Source organism: Osmia bicornis, chromosome 1 (assembly GCF_907164935.1).
Source record: "Osmia bicornis bicornis chromosome 1, iOsmBic2.1, whole genome shotgun sequence".
Classification (NCBI taxonomy): Eukaryota; Metazoa; Arthropoda; class Insecta; order Hymenoptera; family Megachilidae; genus Osmia; species Osmia bicornis.
Genome location: NC_060216.1, coordinates 6,666,914 through 6,687,323, shown reverse-complemented (window position 1 = coordinate 6,687,323; position 20,410 = coordinate 6,666,914). Strand labels below are relative to the sequence as shown.

General features: G+C 40.4%; 1 protein-coding gene and 1 non-coding gene across 2 annotated transcripts; one reads left to right on the top strand and one right to left on the bottom strand.

Moving 5' to 3' along the window:
* The first annotated feature begins 12,898 nt into the window (after nt 1-12,898).
* On the top strand, nt 12,899-14,211 carry LOC114881688 (GS homeobox 1-like). The gene is made up of 2 exons (XM_029198530.2): nt 12,899-13,160; nt 13,454-14,211. Exons 1-2 carry the CDS (start codon nt 12,899-12,901, stop codon nt 14,209-14,211), a joined length of 1,020 nt encoding a protein of 339 aa, XP_029054363.1.
* Nucleotides 14,212-19,943: 5,732 nt separating this feature from the next.
* Nucleotides 19,944-20,015, bottom strand: Trnap-ugg. Its single transcript has one exon. It is a non-coding gene; the product is annotated as a tRNA-Pro (tRNA).
* Between the last annotated feature and the right edge of the window lie 395 nt (nt 20,016-20,410).

Sequence of the window (20,410 nt, the reverse complement as noted above, 5' to 3'; positions counted from 1 at the left end):
ACTAAGAATTTAATCTTACCTGTTGCAGACACGTGCCAAACGGACGGAGCTTCGAAGACTCCACCAATGAATCTGATTGGTCTAAATAGGAGGACGCCATAATGGAACGACCAATCACAGGCATTGCTAGAAACTTTGAATTGCTTTAAAGATTCGTTGAAAATTATCAACGCCATATTGAAATAAGGTTAAGATTACTTTTTTCACTTTAAAGCATCGAAATATAAGAAAGAAGCTAGAAAAATACATAAGATATTAATGGTATTTAATAAATTATCATGATAAAAGCAGAATAAATGAGAAATATGTTATTTTAATTCGTATCTATATCGACAAAATAGGGTATAAATTTTCAGCTTACGCATTTCTGAAGACAATATGGAAGTGATGTCAGAAGTCATGACCCCTGTCTTCTCTTCAACTTTGTCTTCTGTTTCTTGTATTTTTGATAACTAATACACAATTTAATCACATACACGAGCTGCGAATGATTGCGCTGTCGAGCATACTAAACAAATGAACTGCGCCCTAAAGAAAAAACGAGGAACTAAATTTGTGATCTGTTTTACCTTTTTGACGTCTTTCGCGAGTGAAAAATCAACGAAATCGTAGTTCTCACTATTTTTCTAAACGAAAGCTTGTAGAGTGCTCGTTTTGCTCTATCCGACTCAAAGAATGGCGCTCTGGTCTCTATTTGGACATACGATTTGCAAAAATGTTTATATTATTCGATCTCAACGTCATCTGTAAAAAACAACGAAAACTACTTAACAACTTACCGATCGGTTTTCCGAAACGTACCACCATCGACGAGAGAATACTAAAGATTGCTATCGTTGACAAGAGACTACTACCACCGACGGTGCTACTACTTAGCTAAAGCTAGTTGCCGACTTATCGATCAACTTGTCAATAAGTTGTCCTGTAGTTTCAGCCGATCTCTGATGAAGGGTACTGGTGTTCCCTAGTTTCGGAAAATCGGTCGATTATATCTGTAAAATTTTATATGCTCATAATAAAGAGAGACACACATAGGCCCGACAGGAGCCTCAGGTGTGTATTATAAAGAAAATCAGTCGATAAATTGTTAATTAGTTTCAGCCATCTTTGTATAGATGGTGCTACGGTCAACGACGAGAGTACACCTTCCTTTCTTTTTGACGTCCGAAGACAAACTGACTCGCTTCCTTACTAAGCTGCTAATTTATAGAAACGAATTTCTGATCAATATCCAGCCATCAGTTCTTAAAAATATTTAACTTTGCAATTTGTATGCATAAAATTCAGTAAATAATATACGAACAAATCTAAAATATGAAATTCTCTAAATGTAATTTTTATTTAGACTATTTCCAACTATTCCCGCGAAAATATATTAATGAAGATAGCAATCGCGTCAAGACCGAAAGAGATATTTGTAACTCAACGAATACAAGCATAAATTGATAAAAGTGGAGTATAATGGATACAATTATTTTGATATTCAATTATTAGCAATTGTAATATTTCATAATTATAGTGTACAGTATAAGTAACACTTTTCATCAAATGAATTTGAATAAAACTCTTTGTTGGAGTACCAAATTTTTTACCTAGCCGAATGATTACACGCTACCAATGTTTGTGCCCTTTTCTATCTTTTCAGTAGCCCTCCTCGGATAATTTCGGTATTTACGGGATTAATGTTCGTGCTATGAACAATATATAAAGAGATAGGTTTCCGATAGTTCGATAGAACAGCTGCCGTAGACACACGCCGCTAAGCTGCTTATGTCAACTTGTGAAAATTTTTGCGCTTTTTTGGAAAATTGATCCCTAATCCGACAGGGATCCGCATTGGATTTATCGGTAATTTCCTCGGAATGAAATGATAATTGATTCGAGGGGCAGGGGTACTACCAACGAATCCTTCATAGTAAGCTACGTGTAAGGGTGGCATATATTTACACACAAAAGTACATCAATGATAAATGAATAGAATATTAGTGTAATTGCATGCTTTAAAGACAATACAATTTATGGAGATGAATGAAAATAAATTCGTCACTTTCAAATATCGAATAACTTACCAACCACATGAAACTCTTGCTATTTAACAATGGTTTTACAAGCCATGGAACACTCAGATGGAAGAGGCCTAATTCTGAATTATGTCCAACATTTCGCGCGAGATTACAAGTTACAAATGAGACTCATATATCGCCGGATTATTTCCCGTTTGATGCGGAATTGAAAGGAGAACCGCAGTCCTGAGCAAATAAGGTGAACTGTAATAGGTGGGTCTTGATGCGAGCAGTATGACGAGAGAGGCAACTTTAACCGTAGCCACATATCGTGTTCCATACGTGTGAATATGTGGAAACGGTAGCATATGCCTACAAAGGCAATCGCATAATTCACGGGAATGTCATTTCTAAAAGGATTGGCTTGTGATCGGTTTGGCATCGAGCCATTCAAGTTTCAATAACGGTCCACAGTGTACTCTGCCTTTTTTCCTTTTCTTTTTTCGTAAATAGTGATTTTCCATATCGATACTATCTGATAATTGGTTTAAAGAATAAAACTATCAAAAATAATACAAGAATTTTTTCAGTTTCCATTCAAACTTCTAATTTATAAGTTATCAATTGTTCACGCATTACTGGTTAAATGATTAAGAACTGTTCGATGCAGATTGATAAATCGTTGCTAAAGATACGATAGTTGGATAACATTGCAATGCAACGTGCCGTGATTAATTGGAAACTAATACCGTTCAGACTTTTAATTAAGAAGCTATAATTAAGATGGCGAAGAAGGCAGTGCAGAGAAGTACTTATTGATTATTTTCATCGTATTATTTTTCATCTACAGACTTCACCGTCTGCTGACTGAAGCCTGAGTAAATGCAGTTCGAACAAATTAAGTAACAGAAAATTGTTATACTGCTAAGCTGTTCTTAGTGCCGTAAAAAATGTTACGATAAGTACTTTTTTAAATAAAAAGATTATGAAAGTGCAACAGTAGATGGAAAGATGAAGCGAACACCTTTGCGTGACCACAATCAGTTCCGATTAAATCCCACGAGTTCGACGGGATGTTATCTCGACTAATCGGATTATAAGTTGTATTTTTTCGCTATAAATTTTCTTGTAAAAAAAAAACCGAGCGTTCAAGTTGTCACGCGATCCGAGCTACTATTTCACGCGAAACACACCCGATATGATACATTTTCAAACCAGACTTTCCCCGGCTACCAAAAAGCCAATACTAAAGGCCAATATTTCACCTCAGTTTTCCACCGAGATGTTATTTTAGGCACTCTTTGACAAATTCATCGGCTCTGTCCACAAAGATTTTTCAAACAGTCGAACCGATGAAGCTGAAATCAATGTGAAAACTCAGAAGTATCTTCAGATGGAATCTACCCTTGTTTTTTTAACACTTTGACGCTCGGGGCTACTGTACAGATACCAAGGATCCGTACGTAAAGTCGGCGACTCACGAGGGTGCCTCCACTTAATCAAGATGTCTTCCTTGAAACATAATGAGTATTTTTAACGTCGATAACATCCTTGTTAGCAGTAGTTTTTCATTCGAATAAAATCGTGAGAATAAATTCGAATCGATGTAACGTTTAGTTTAAGACCGTGTACGTTTCTCTTCAGGCCAGGATATAATTTATCGCGAAGTAAGCATTGCGTAACTAACGTGCCATAACTAAAGTCATCCCCTGCCGACACTCGATGCCACTCGAACACAATATCGAGATGCTTTAGCTGAAATGGTGTCTCTCAGTCATTCAAGTTTACGTTGGTAAAAGGGGCTCGGCCACTGTCAACGTTACAAGCGATTCGATCCACGTTAACGGCACTGGGGAGAGACGTTAAGTAGCATCGCGCTTTCCGTCTCGTAGCCTGCTATTTCCACCGGTACACACCGACGGAAGTCTCCTAAATGGAAGGAAATTAAAAGCTGCAGAAATAACGGCCATTATTCGCGAAATGCATCCATAAAAGCTTTCAAAAATGAATCATATTACATTGAAATTCATCTTTGCTAGTTTCAAGTACCTACTGATAGGTATTCGTATCAGTTGCAACAGTAATTTCATGTTTTATATTCTCTTCCATATGCATTTTATTTCCATGGTTGTTAAATTCTCTTACCTCGAGAATTTCTCTCTGCTATTTATTCTGTTCCATCCGGCACTGTATTTACCCGCCGTAAATATTGTTACAACAGACTTTTTTCATACGCGACCGATATTTAATAAATATCAGACGGGGTAGGAAATGAAATATTCCATGGAAAGTTTGATAGATTTTATTTCTCTGGCTATTTGAACGATGTAACAATTGGGGAACGATAAACGAATGCAAAATTACATTCGGAACACGAGCAAGTAGAGGAATTCGCGATAACGAACGAAATGTGAAATGATATTGTGTTTCGAATTCTTGTTTCAAGCTACTCGATGATCATTATCCCTCATTGTTTCGGATTACTGATATTCATTTATCTCTAAAGAGAGGATATTCCGAATGATCTCTATATTTCAAGAGTTTTGGATTTTATTTAAATGCAGATATTTAAATTTCACGAGTTTTCACTAGCCAGAGACGATACAAGAGGCGGCAAAATATCCTTTTTTTAAAAAACGATCTCTGCAAGGGGGACGACGAAAAAGGAAGGTAATAAAAATTATCCGCTGCAAAGTTTCCAGCATCGGCTAACTCGCCAAATTAAATTTCCTTCTGTGTCTCAGAAGCGGGAAATTGACCATTCCATTGTTATCGATTTTCTCGCCTTTTAGCAATATCTCCGTTCCTTCTTCTTGGCGAAATTGGCTCAGTAAATCGTACGTCGGCTTAACGATGTTCTTGACTCTCTAATATCCAACATTGCCTCGAATCAATTTTAAAACGGGTATCTCCTTTTCGAAGGGGGAATCTACACAATCACCTTTATTCTTCAAATTATTTCAAACTGATTCAAGGCTCAGAAACATGTTTTTACACATTTCATCCCTTATATAAGACTTCTGAATTCGTTCCTGTTCAATACATGAATCACGAAACTGTTTAACATATAAATCGGGATTAGATATTTCATTCGGGGCTAAAATTGTCCAATGAATATGGTCACAGACCATTGACTGTTCAATAGAACACACACGTTTCCTTTATTGTTCGTGTCGTACCTGTTTTTGTGGTAACCACCAAAAAAGTCTGTTCATTGGTCGACGCTGACTGTTAATCGAATGGCTGGTGATATTGGTTAGAGCGAAAAACCATGGATAGGAGAAATCGGTATCCCTTTTGGATCGGAGGAAAGGAAAACAAGCAGAGAAAAGGAAAGGAGGGACAGATATTTCCCGACACCTGGTAACACGCAGCTCGTACGCGAGGCGGTTTCATCCAATCGGAAAATTGCCGTAAAATTGCCGCAAAAAGCGATATTTTATTCCTTTCAGAGGCACGATTTACCAACCGCGTTGGTTGGGTAGATTCTTAGGGATGTTTATGGGATTTTATGGACTCGTGTCGTCTGTCTCCCCCTAGAGGGGGAGGGACGTGAACGCGTGCACCTGGCTACGTCCATTGCGACCCAGTGTCAAGGACAATAATCATATACTTGCGTCTACACGAGCTTTAAATCTTCTTCATGCATCGATCAATTACTTCGATGGAATTCCACATTCTCTGTATTCTAAATTCTGGTTGCTTCAAAATTTCAATCAAACCCCATTAATTCCTTGCATTGATCGATTAATCTCGTTTATACGTTCGACGTGGACATTATTCAGCCGGTAATTTCGCGTTTCGAGACACGTTCGAGGCTCGGAAAGCGCGTCTCAACCCCCGATGCGACGCTTTATTCCGTTCCTCTTACGGCCTTCCGTTCACCGGGATAATGGGATTAATCACAGAACTGACGCGGCTCGACAATGCACCCGTTAACACGACGACGTAGCCTTCATCAGACGGTGTCTTCAGGAATTATTATCCTGGCACGCGTTTATTATGCGACACGTGATCGGAAGCGTGTACCCGCGGCACGCATCGAAACAAAGTTACATCGCAATTTATCGTTTATTGTGTCGTGTAGAGAGCCACCGAATAAAGTTTCATCTTGCTGCGATTCAGCGAGTGTCTTCGTCAAATCAATATTCGAAAGAAATATTAAATTTCATATTAACGATTCATATTTATTTAAAGATGCGTGCAACATAATGTATCATCGTTGAAAGACAAACTTTTTTCTAAAGATTTAACAACGTGTCACGTTGTTATTCGAAGAGAAGATAGACATTTATAAGTAGGTATCATCCTATTAAATACGTCTGCGACGTTTGCGTATAACGAGGGTAGATTTTCGATCACCCTTTACCCAGCCACCCTGATGAATTTATAAAATGGTTCATGTCGAGGGACACGGAGGGAAATTTCGGCTAGGAAGAATAGTCTCTCGTATCGCCTTGTCATCGGAAGTTCATTTTTCGCGTTGTTGTTTAGAGGGTAAGGGAAAATGGCAAACTACCGGGGAACTGGAACGATACAACGAATGAAATATAATCTTTTTTCGCCATCGACGAGTTACTCTCGTTCTGTATTCTGGATCCGTCCTGACAGTGATAAATCGAAAGGAACTTCAGAAAATCGTTTCCAACGAAAACAATTGAATTTCAACTGAATTTTACGTACGTACTTGATTGTGAAATTTCTGCAAACTTTTCATTAACGAGTGCGGGGCAACCTTCAACGGGAAACAACGGAACGCTTTAATCCGTAATTTAACGAAGCGTGAACGTAGTTTCGCAGTGAAATAACGGGGTCCGATAAAATGCGCTCGTGGTATCTGCTAATGTCGTATTTAGAGGAAAATCCTCTTTGTCCGTCGAAATCTCTTTCCCATCCGTAATCCGTCCTTCTGCCTCGGTTGTTGCAGAAAATAAAAAAAGAAGATCGCATGAGTAATTAAGGCATCGTTTATAATTCGTCGTTCTTGACATTTAACCATCCATTGCTCGTTTATTTTCTGCTAACCGAATCAAGTAGGAAGAGTGATACGAAGCAAGCAATAATTTATGCAGTCTAAGTAAACAGATTTTCTCATAAATATTTCGCTGTATCTCGGCGAGCGAAATGCGCTTAAAGATCCTTTATCCGAGACTAAAGGTAGAATCTTTTAACCTCTGACGGGTCTGGTCATTAGGTCTCATGATATTTTCACGGCCGTTGAAAAATTCTGAAGCGTACAAGAAGATCGTGGCCGATTCACGTTGTTCAACAAACCGTGTGGTATCCATGAACCGTTCGACAAATCCGACTCTGACTGCGTTATTCGTGAAGGCTCCTTGGCGCGTGTCAAAACACAAGTACCAAGGCGGAAACCGTAAAAATAATGGCAACAGAGAAACACGAAAGCGATACGAAAACGAAACGAGATCGACAGAGAGAAACGAACAAAGTGCGAGAGGGACGAAGAACGCGTAACCTAGCGAAATTATCGAATAATTCACGCTACAATGGTTCAGGAACGCTCGTTGTTACCGACAATGGTGGACGAAACAATGCAGCAGCCAACAAAAAGGCCATCGATGCACGCTTACGTTGAATTCACTCTAAATCCTTGGGCTTTCCAGCTTTACCGTGCCATCAGAGTGCTCGCTAATCCACTAGGATCCTCCTGAATTCATCGAGAACTCTTTCTTTCGATCCACCTTCGGTCAATCACTTCGCGTTATAAATTTTCTTCCTTCGGGAAGTTAGCTACTCCGAAGGAAGAAAGTTTTCTGGTAAGCAGCCATAAAAGAGTGATCGACGCACCACGAGTCCTCCGGTTCAGGTATTAAGCTTCTTCCTTTTCTTCGGCAAGAGTTACTCCCACGTGAATCTGGCCTCCTCAACTAGCTTATCGTGTTTACGGACTCTCCAGTTCGATGGGAAGTTCAGGATCGCTAAGTAAGTACATGCTTCGTTCTTCGGGGTGTAGTTGGCGGTTGGATGAATGGCAAGCGGATTTTATAGCCTGTCAAACTTCCTTCCTTCGTGGGCTGCGAGTGATCGGTAACTTCCGTGAACTCTGTTTTGATTTTGGCCCACAGGATTGAGCAGTTTTGATTATCGAGAACGTTTAATCCTCGATCGATAAAGCTGGGTCAATCGCGACGCAACGAATCGTTTTTATTAAATTCCATCTGCCTTTCACGATAGAAAGGGTTTTCGAACGTGACAGCCGCATGTATCGTGGTGGAAAAGAAAAGAAATTGTTACGGTCGATGTCTCGTTCAGATATCATTCTCCAGACGGTCTCGATGGGAAAGGGTAAAACAGGAATAAAGGATTTTCGCAAAACTTTCGCTCTCTCGACTATGCTCGAATTATTTGCTCCGTCTGGCAGCAAAAGCGGAGCTACCCGAAATCGTATTTGCTATTCCCATGATTATTTGGCCGGCACCGTTTCATTCTTCTCTTTTTTTCTTTCACAATTTTTTTTTTCCTCTCCATCGGGCCCTTTTTAGAACGGATGACCAATAGCGTGGGTTGAGTCGAGGCTGAATGGGATGCTCCTTTGGGACCGTGCATTCTCTATCCGTAAGAATGCACTTTTCTGCCGGGTGAAATGAGCCGAGCTAATTTTCAGATCCGAAACCTTGCCTCGAGATCGTACGGAGAACGAAACGCCGGGAATAATGGTGGAAGAAGAGAAAAAAGGAGTAAGTTTACAGAACGACGACATCGATCTCGCAATTCCCTTTTATCTGGCTGAAATCGGGAAACCCAGATTGATTCAACCTCTTCACAGAGCGACGTGTATCTCTTCTGCTTCGTGGTGTCTGTTTGAACGAAAGCTTCCTCGAGCACGTTTATCGTTGCTTGCGTTTTCTTCGTGGTATTCTTGTCTCCTTGTCACGCTTTATCGCGTTCATCTCGAAGAATGTTTTTCGTTCGATGTATGGTCGATGATCAACAAGATGATCCTTGTCGTTTGTTTGCAGCACAGGTGACTACGGCTCCTCTCTTTCGATCGAGCTTTCTTCTTTCATTTATTTGTACCGTTTCGATCGACGATCGAGGACGAAACGATACGCATCGATCACGGCTTTCACCGCGAAGTTGAAGAAGTTGACAACAAATTTATCCTCCAGGTCGGAACTCTGGCATTCTTCCAGCGGGTATCGTGTTTCGAAGAAAGAAATCGAAATTCTATCGAGGCTATTTGTTCCAATAAACATACCCTTAGGGGAAGTTTGAACGATATCTTTGTAAAAAGTTTAATGTAAATCGAAGTCATGAAAAATCGTGCGATGACAGATTGAACGACGAGAAGGAAATTCCGTTGCACGAAGAGAAAGAAAACTTTTAGACTATCATTAGTCTACTTCGATCCAAATATTGTGCAATTTGGAAAGTAGTCACGAATAACTTCCAATCTTCTACGATTTCATCTTTCAAAGTTTGTTGTGTACTCTGACCCTTCGAAACGCATCATTAAATATTTGACTTGTCATTGGCACAGCCGAGTTCTAGTTTGTCTGCTAACAAACTCGTCGTTATATCTACTTACAGATAGAGTTCATTTTCCAAGTTGGATATTTTTCGGCAAATATCCAAGCTGATCTTGGAAGTTGCGCTGGCAAAGCGAGGATACAACGTGGGTTTAGGACTTGCAATTAGAGTTGCAACATTTATAGGCGCCATTAGAAGATATGCACGTGTACCTGAAACTGTTGGCCACATTTTGGTTTGTAATTATTGCAGTATCACTGATCCGGACTTATCCTTATGTATTGAGCGTAAAGCTGACATGAAATAACAGAAAGAATTATTATGATACCTACAAGAAAAATATGAGAAATGTATCGAATTCTAAATATTTATAAAAAACCTTGAAAAATAAAGAAATATCTTCGTACCAGAAGCAATACCTTTGAAGCAAGAAAGGGTTCTAGTAAAGAAAATTGAAAACCTCTTTGCCTATGTGATGCATTCTGGAAACAGTCATGCTTGGAGCTTCAAAGACGAAACAACGTGAGAGAAGAGAAAATTGAAGGAGCACTAGTTCCCAAGAAGAAACGAGGGATATAACAAGATATCTCGGCTCATACTTGGTTTTCGAGCGTCATCCAATTACCCTGCATAGATTTCGAAACATCTTCAATCTGTTTTCTGAAATATTTTACACCCTTCAACTTTTTCGATATTGTTATACGTTTCTTCGGCGGAAACCAAGAAGATTTCAGCATAAAACGCAAGCCACGCAGTGAATATATTCTCCCTTTAACGGTGTAGCAACCCTAGAACTGAGACACGCCCCAAATAAAAAGATCGGCCAATAGGATTGCTTCAAGGAGGGTACGAGGGGTGAAATTAAAATATCCTTCACTAGTAATGACTCCAGATACGCTGGTAACGACGCACGTGAACGTATGTACGAACCGGCGTAACTTTGTTTGCGATATTCGAACGAAGGGTGGCGCGTTTCCAACCCCTCGAAGAGGGTGCGGCAACCCTTCGAATCAACCAGATCTGCCGGACATATGCTGAAAGAGAGAGAGATGCGCATTGTATTATTCACGAGCTATTCGTGAGATAACATAACCCTGATTTTTAATATGAGTTCCGAGGGTTAGGCCACGCTTATGCTTGCGCTGCCTTGGTAACATTGTAATGGGATTAGTCGCGTTATTAGGGGTTTAAAATCACGGCTATGTTTTCTCGGATCTTAACCGTGTACCGACTGTGTTGTATCGCGTTTAACACGTTAGATTTGGTATATTTCTTCAAACAAGTGCTCGATACGGTGTGAATTCATCAATTGGATGTTTAGAATATTTAGAACGTTAGAAATTTCGAAGGACAATTTAACTGCTGTTTATTTCAAAGAACCGTAGCAGGTGTAAATGGTGCACCAACGACCAAATGTAAACCGAGACCGATATCATTTATGTTGCTTCAACCGAAAAGACGTTTCACGTTTAATATTAATTTTCCGCTTTGTGCACACCGTGAGTGCGATGGACGACACGGTCGATAAAGCACCTTCGAGTAATCAAGAAATTAGTTCGCGGCTTTCGAGCCGTATATACTGGTAGCCACATTTTGGCTCTCAGTTGATAGTGTCCATTACCAAAACGCTTTCGTACCCGCTGTACAGGGCTCGCTTCCTGGGTTAATCAAGGGATGATTAAGAGTATCAAGTTGCCAGGCGTGATAATGAAATTCGAATATACAAGCAATTTGCGAATTTTCGTTTTACTCGTGTTAAATACGCTGCTTCAATTAAGAAATTTAATCCTTTATAGAAATTGTGGAGAAATATAATTCAACATCAAGGATCGTAAATGTGTTACTATGAAAATGAAACTCGAGTAATTGAGAAATTGGCAGGATAACTATGCTTTCCATTCGAAATACACCTTAAACTTTAGGGTATTTGCTAAATTTCGCTGGGTAAGGTAAGTACACTGTTGATTATGTGCAAATATTTACTCTTTCATATCTGATTCAGAATATAGATGAACGAGGATACTGGAATAATCAAATGGTGTCAGATGTAAATCTAGTTGATTCTGGATTAACTTTTCCAGTAACTTCATCGAGAAGTGTTTGGAATGCTCGCTTTTATTCAACCGCGATGCTCAACCCATGAATATGTTTTATGGGAAACGGGTAGGATTCGGAGAAGATTTGCCGGAAATGCAAATCGTCTGGGCGGGTAAGTGGAAGGAAAGGAAAAAAGTTGCAACGCCGCAGGTAGACTTGCGATTCGATTTGGATCTTGCAAGTTATTGAATATCGATGCGAACGGAAACGAAGTTACCGCTCAAAGCGTCTCGATACGTTTTATGGAAACGCTGATGAATTGTCAACTTGGCATATTTCTGCAGTCGGTTGCTTTCAACGAAATTTCCAAGGATATCTGTTGCATCATGTAACGAGAAATAAAAAGGAAACAGTTTTCAAATCGATTGTATACCTGTGTACTCCGTCGGATTACCACGAAAAAATTCCTTCTAATTTTGTCTTTGCGGAGATTACTAATGATATTTTCCTTACGTTTCAGACGGACCGGATACCTATCCCGCAAACTTATAGATTCTTCATCACGTTTCACAAGAATCCGAGCGATAATTATCCGAGATTGCTACATTTCTTCATACGACGGCTCACTTAAACAGAAGAGCTTTATTAACCAGCTCATTATAAATAATATAACTTTAATAATCACAAGACAACGAAACATTAAACAAATACGGAAGACACTAAGAGGATCTCTGGCTGGAAAAGCAGATCCATGGTATTCGTCGTGTCATTTCCGTCAATTTAAAATCGTACTTCAAAATCATCGGAAGGAACGAATGCAAGGGAGAATAATGAGTAGACGTGGCAGGGGTTACCTTATAAAGGCCAATAATAGTAGAAAGATGGGTACGTCGTAGTATAAAGTTTCCGGACATATTAGCCACCCGTCGAATTAGCGTTGCGAGAAAATGCCCTACTCAGTGTCGATCCCAGGGGATCCGAACAAGCGTTTGGTCCCCGTGCATTGGGGTGAACTAGAAAGGGGGCACCCTTCGAAAAGGGCGGGGCCCCGTACAAAAGGGGCCCCGAAAAGTACCAACCCCTGGGTGGAGTTAGCACCCCGTATATATACTCTGCACTGATCGTTCAGCTTTCAGAACACGGTATACTACTGTACCGTGAATATCACGTTCGAAAAAGTTTCTTCTCCTCTTGCTTGACAGTTCACCGAAGAAGAAAAACATCGTGTCACGACCAGATGAAATATAGTGAATCAATGGAATCTCGTGCAAAACGGTATTTCAGTGTCCGCACGTTTGTTTAGTGTTTCTATCGGAGTGTTGTTCGATCGAGGAATTGAAGCTCGTCGGGAGATAAACTCTGGCAATATGTCGCGAAGTTTCTTGGTGGACTCGTTGATTGGCAATAACTCGCCGCCTGCTTACCCGTTGCCATATTACGGGAATCAATTGCCGAGCTATATGTTCAACTTCTTCAATTTGGGACTGGGTTATCAGCCAATCAGGCCGGTACCAAGACCGCCGGCCATGCCTGTTCCGGTTCCAATTAGTCCACCCGCTTTGCGAAGCTTACCTCTACCTGGACAGAGTCCTCCGTCGCCTTTGAACACCTCCGCTAGCAGACTATCGGGTAAATATTTGCTCATTGTGCAACTATCACGTGATTAGAAGTTCTAGTATCTCAAGATGTTAGTCGAATAGAGTAAACGATGATTGGACTAATAACGTGTGTAAAGGAGGTCTTAGACGAGCGTCGCGAAGAGTGAAGATTGATTACTATTCCTCTCATATTTTTATTATTAATACGTGAAGTTAATTTTCTTACATTAGACCACGTTAACGCGTTAGTAAATTTAATTTCACATCCCCTGTTCCGTGATCGTTACAATCCTGCGTGTACACTAACGCTATTGTACATTTCAGACGTTTCAGCGCCGAGCGAATCACCGTCGCGTAACAGCACCCCGACACCACCCCCGAAGTCGCCAAATTCCAACAACAGCTCGAAACGGATTCGAACCGCGTTCACGAGCACTCAATTGTTGGAATTGGAACGGGAATTCGCCTCCAACATGTACCTATCGCGTCTCCGTCGAATCGAGATCGCCACGAATCTGAGATTGTCCGAGAAACAGGTGAAGATTTGGTTCCAAAATCGCAGGGTGAAATACAAAAAGGAGGATCTACCCGCGGGACAGAATCAGAAGTGTTGCTGCTTGAGGACGTGCGGCAAGAAGAAGGATGGTTGCGTGGACGATTCGTCGAGCAGAAAATGCGACCAGGAGGAGGAGAGATCGACGAAGAAGGAGAAAATGGAAGCGATCGAGAAGGCGGTTGATACGATCAACCGGGAAGAATCGTCAAATACCGTGGCGGATCGTTTCGAACGATCGATGCGACCGTTTCCGACGATCGACGAATCGCAGTTGCATCGGGTAACGGAGGAGAAATTAAATCTTCCTAGGGTCAGCAGCACGATGGTCGAGCGACCCGGTTACGACATGGATCGGCACAATTTGTCCCAAGCATCGAAGCGAACTATCGGCGAAACGTTTGAGGAAACGGACGATAAGAAGAGACGAATCGACGGCTCGTCCTTTTGTCAGGACACTGGCATCAGTCCTGTTTTCAGGAGCATAGGATGTACAAAACACACCGTAGAAAGAATTGTCAATTCGTAGAAGATAAAATATAGCTGCATTTGTTTGCAGCAAAGAACAATTCTCTATCGACTTTGTAAATATTATTTCAACTTTGTAGATAATGTAAATATATATTTTTATACGATTCTAAAAGGGATGTTGTACATTTTTAATAGAAGCTTAAGGAGAATAAAATGAATTATTTAAATATATGATTCTGCTGATACTTTAAATACCTGTCCCTCTAAGATATATGTATTTCATTCAATAGTAACTCTCCTTGATCCTATTTTTCCACTCGATGTAAGACTAATTTGAAGCTAGGTCTTGAATAACCAACGACTCGCTATGGAAAGTTTTTATCAATTCGAGGTTCATAAAAATTACAGATAGAACAAGCGACGATCGATAAATATTTTATCATGTAAAACAGGAAGAACCCTCCAGGCTAATTTCGCGAATCACCAATAAAGTTCCGTTATTGATTCCCGTAGAAATTATTGTCGAAGCTTGTACAGAGGTAGCGTAACATCGCTTGGATTATACCTATCCGTAGAAAATTTACGGAAGATTTTCATCTCTTGGACGGATTTATCGTCCACACAAATCTTCTTTCGAATAAGTCTTCTCAGTTTCTCTTGCAATAAAATATCCAGTATAGATGTTAAAATGTCACGATGCAAAAAGACCATAGAAACTAAGGAAAAATTCGATACACTGAACAAATCTTTCATTTATTCATGCAACAAGTATTGAACGAACGATTTAACGATGGTTTCGAGGAATTATTATAATTCATCAAAGGGTTTTGGAAATTAATTTTCTAGTATAAAAAAATCACTCGAGAATCCGCCTATGTCGACCACCGTTGATTCCTTTAATTTGGACGAATGAAAAAGACAAAATGGTACCGTTTAACTCGCACGAGTTATCGTATTGTGCCGAATTCCAAGGAAACGATTTTCCAAACACCGGACTCCAATGAAACGGATTAAAGAACGAAGGACAGCAATAGGGTAGCAGAGGAAGGAATACTTTAAACGCGGAGTCGTCGTCGTCGTGGTCAACGAAGTGGAGTCATTGTTGGCGAGAAATCGGCCGTGATGCCGTAAATCCTGGAAATTTGTCAAGAGGCCCCCACTTTGGGTTAAATTTAAGGTAAAACGTAGTTAATGGTGTTAAGGAGCGACACGACAATGCCCGGAGGCACTCTCGCATCCTCGTGGATCGACAATGGGACACTTGTGTCGCCTTCGTTCTCGCAGCGGGTGAGCGAACGTGAAAACCGGCTGCCTTTTTTTTTTTCTACGGTCCCCAAAGTTGTGTCGGGGCCCATTCACGGTGTTCACGAAATTCTAAGTTCGTGCTGGTCTCATTCATTCTTGACTCGAGAGCGTTGAAGAAAGAGAAACAGAGAGAAGAAAAGAGATGGACCAGTCGATGAATGACCAACTCCAGGAAAAAGTTCGAATCAAAAAATTGTCACCCTCGCACGTCGGCTTTCTTTCTTTCTTTCTTTCTTTCTTCGCTTCCTGAGAGAAGTTTCGAGTTGAACGGAAGGGCGGTCGGTACTTTTGACGGTAGCCTTATTCATCAGTTTAAAAGACGTTTAGTGGTGGTACCAGCGAAATTCCCGCTACTCTTTAACGTGCATGTCACTTGAACTTTGAGTTTGTTAGAATTTTTGGTTGAAAAGAGCCAATGGAACGTAGTAATTGGGTAATTAAACGAGAAGAAAAATCTATGGAATAAAAAGTTGAAGTTTGAAACAATACTTCTTCTAATCATCGAATCTCCAGTTTTCTCTCGCGTTGGTTAATTGCGGCTCGTACATTCTGTATCGACCTAAATGATTTCCCAACCGCATCGCAGCCGTTAGGCGAGCTGCGATTCAATTTTCCGGACCCTCGCGTGTTCAGCCTCGTCACGGCTCGAATTCAATCGGATCTCGAGTAATGTGAGCGATATGCAGCCACAGAAGGCCGGCTCCTTTACAAATGTGTTAACATTTGAAGGGCGTAAAGCCAGTTAGAAACAAGCAGATAGTTAAACACAAAAGTTGGTTCCGTATATTTCCATGGATACAGAGAATTAGCCGGATTATGGCTAACGAGGAGTCAGATAATTAGACACGTCGCGACTTTGTGTTGCTGAAACTTTAGGTAAAACGAATTAAACTAGCCTTCGGGCTAGCTAACCAACACGCTACTGGCATACTAATGTTATTAGAACTGTAGCCTTCGCACCATTCTACGAAAGTACAGCTGATGACGTATCGTGTGAAACTTGGCATATTCTATCGCGTGTTTGATGCAATTTCACTGTTACAATCGGAACGCTCTGGTTATGATGTTCCATTGATAGAAGTACGCTCGTATCGACGATTATGCTGCACTAATTACCATTGCAGTTGTAATTATATGCGGATGTGGCGGTTACTATTTGCCTCGTTGTAGCCGATGAATGGAAGCGCTCTGATGGAAATGATTTAATAAATCCCGTCTCGTTAACGAAGTGGATAACGTTAAATGGATTAGATTTTGAAGCGATCATTCTGCGATATATTTTCCACCCGTTCGTCGCCGACCATTCGGACGGATTCTTGTTATCTATAGGGAAGCGCGTAGACCTAGAGAAAAACTTCCAAGTCCTAAGTATTTTCACTGGGTATTATCTGGAGGTGAAACTGTTCATATATAACTCTGTCATGGGGTTAGTCGAATGGTATTAATGAGTTCGAGCAAGTTGCGGCACTCGAGAAAAACTGTGGTAGCAAAACCTTGGGGAGGAAACCGCAACGGTTCTTGCGTCTGGAAACAAACGGTGTAAAGGGCCAAGAACCAAATACAGCGAAGGGGATGATCGAGTAGAAAAGGAAGAGACGAACCTTGAAGGGGGAGAGAAAAGGAGAAGAGGAGAATCGAGCTTTCCAGTTGCGTAGCGTTAATTCATTTCATCTTATGCGCACTGAAGTGGCGCTCGATCAAAGTTGAAAAGAGTCAGCGCGACAGCACTCGAGAAACACGCAGAATGGCGGGGGTTGATTTGGTCTCTCCTGACGTTCGAGGGGGGACACAGTGACAAGACGACAGAGAACCGACACGATGGTGCGGGTACTCGAAAGTTGAAACCGTTTTTTCGTGTTTGCAGGAGAGAAGGACAATGGCGAGACGCGCGGTTTCAACGTCAACGCCGAGAATCTCTTTGAACATTCCTAACTGAGTGCTATAACGAATTTCTTCGCACAAAAGGGATACTTCTTTATTTCCATCGAAGCAGGAGTTTGATCTGCAACAGACAATTTTAGGTACTGTAAGTGGTGGTCATAGAGTACTTGCATTCTACCATTATAAAAGGGTGTGAATTTTATAATCTGGAGATTCTTCATAAATTCTTTTAATTATTCCTTTTTAATTTTATTTCAAAAATCGGGTTTCTATCTAGTATTTTTTTAAATATCAATATGCGAGGCGTGATTTTAAATTCATTTCACGGGTTTTCGAAAAACGTGCCAGTTTTATCATTTTCGCATATATCTGCTGGACGTGCGAGTATGAAACTGTCGCTTTTAATCTTCGGAATACCGAAACCGGGTCAGCATTAAAATATTTACCCTTATGTCCTATTTGATTTTAGTAGTTCATGGACAGTCGTTCATGGACAGCATCAAACATGGTATAATATATGAGCAATTTGTAATTTATTACGAGGCAAATTGTCATATTGTAATTATTGCAGAGCTGAATATGGATTTTCATCCTCTGGACGTTCATTGTCAAGAGCAGATGGCATTCACTTTATGTTGATCAGCTTATAATTTGCAATCATTTCAGAATTGAAAATCCTCGTTAAAACTCGTAATTACAACCCTGGAAATTGAAACTTAAATTTGTAATTTCGCAGTTAAAAATGCAGGTAAATATCTGGACTAAAATTTGCAATATTCTTACAGTATTTGATAAACAATTTTAACGCGTCTACATTATTCTCTATGAAAAAAGGAATTATTACGGGTCGTTGGGAAACTCGCGTTCGCACCTCTTTGCCGTTTCTTTATGCCCGCAACGCTTGCCGCCTTTCGATGACGATGCACAAAACTCGAATATTTTCTTATTGTGCATCAGTTTGTATATTGTGCAAACGACTCGATCGTATGCATTACCGATCTCGTTGTCGACGTTACTGTACTCGGTCAATGGCGCGAGAATAATTCTGCTGCACCGCCCACAAACACGGTAAACGTTTACCTGAAACCGATTTAAAAACGCACGTACAATCGACGAAGGAATTCACGACTATCGTGCCTTGGGTATTTCACCGCTCGTTTGTAACTTGTAAACGCGAGAACTTGTCGCTGGGAAGCAATTTATGAAACGAATGGAATGTCATTCATTTTTATTGATACGTTTCGAGTGGAAAATTTGTCACTTTGAAGAAATTTGTCATTCACAATGGTCCTTTCGATTGGGGAGCAAGTATTACATCTTTAGTTGGGCTTAAGAGGGTAGAATTTTTTAAGCAGCAGGATATTTTTCTAAGTAGCCTTTCAGAACGGCTCAGATAGTCGAAGAAGTCAATTAACTTCGAATGGAGAGTATTACAGCCGTGAAGGAACTTTCTGAACTCGAAGAATCGTCCGGAAAGAATAGCGCTTCGGAATTAAAAGCGACGGCTGCTTCTTCCGCCTGGTGACCCGGTTTTTTCCGAGCTTATTCCTCAAGGAATAAAGACAGTGTTTCGACGAGTCATTAGACGATCGTTACGCGGGGCAGGTGCTTGTCCTACGCGTATCATGTTACCTGCACCCTGTTTGATTTTCCTATTAAACCATGAAGCACGCGTGTCCCACGCATCTGCGTTCCATGCGTGTAACTTTCAGGAAATTACTACAGGCTCCATCGGTTCGACTTTAACTGGAAACTTGACCATCCGTGACGATGGGACGTTAGAACGGAACTTCGAAGGGCTAATAATCGAACGCTACAATTTCACCTGCTTTTCCGAGTCTAATTTTATATATTACAAGTTTTCTGGTGCATGCACTTCGTCCTGCGTGATGCTTGAATTATTGGAAATTTACTTCTTTCATTAATTACAATTAGTTATTTACAGAGTAATGACCGGGGTTATGGAGGTTTGACTATAAATAAATCTGTTCCTCGATAAACACGAGCGATGAATGGATATTAATGCGAAAATCACGTTTGTGTTACTACCTACAATAAGATAGCTATCTTGAATCACTGAAAGCCTGTTTAGCTACGTAGTAATAAAATGTTGAAATGCAAATGAGCATCTGCTGCATCCGCAGCGGAGATTGATTTACGAGCTTGACACTCTGTTCCGCACGCGTAGCTGCACCATCATATGAAAAAATGTTGAATGTGCAAAACGTTTCGAATATTCGACGTGTATAATTTGCAATACGTGCAAAAAATTCGCATGCTGGTTTGTATTTAATTTCATTTTTCCTACAAAGATGAAAATAGAGAAGTTGGAAGAGAAATATAATGAAGTAATTTATTCCAACTATTTTTCCTCTAAATTTCTATTACATACCTCATTATTGTTCTGTTTTAAAGGTTTCACTAGCCACGAGAATATTCAGTTTCATAGGAGTAACGAAAATATACGAGGTACACTTTGAATATATCCTCCGACCGTAAAAAATTACGCTTTTTAATACGAAGAACATTCGTACTACGTGGGATACGATATATGGAACAGTGTTAATAATATAACGTGTGGAGTAACGAGAGGAAAAAAAAAGTGGGCTCAGCCGGGATTTGAACCCGGGACCTCTCGCACCCAAAGCGAGAATCATACCCCTAGACCACTGAGCCAGTTGAGAAAACTCTCATTTATTATCAATGCCATCGATTAGCATAACATACTTTCGTGATTATTCATGGATTTAAGTTAATATATTGCGTGTTACGTAGGTTAATGATAACGAATTGCGGTCATCAGAAAAAGATCTTTAATTAAAAGAAACAGGGTATTCGGTTCGACTTTCAAATTGACATGATCCAAGTGATATTTTTATACCAACTCCAGAAAATACGATCATATTAATTTCATTTAGATTACTTTTCATTTAGATTATTGCTTCCATTCGCACGCGGAGAAAGGTGGTCGTGAGCGAAAGTACTCACAGACACATTGAAACACGCTTTACTTTCACCTTCAAGAAGATATTCTGAAGCGTTCACCGTCGATCGAACCAGTCGTACAATGA

Coding starts and splice junctions, on each gene's coding strand:
- LOC114881688 (XM_029198530.2), top strand. CDS start 12,899: ATGTCGCGAAGTTTCTTGGTGGACTCGTTGATTGGCAATAACTCGCCG. Junction 13,161..13,453: donor CTCCGCTAGCAGACTATCGG/GTAAATATTTGC, acceptor TGTACATTTCAG/ACGTTTCAGCGCCGAGCGAA.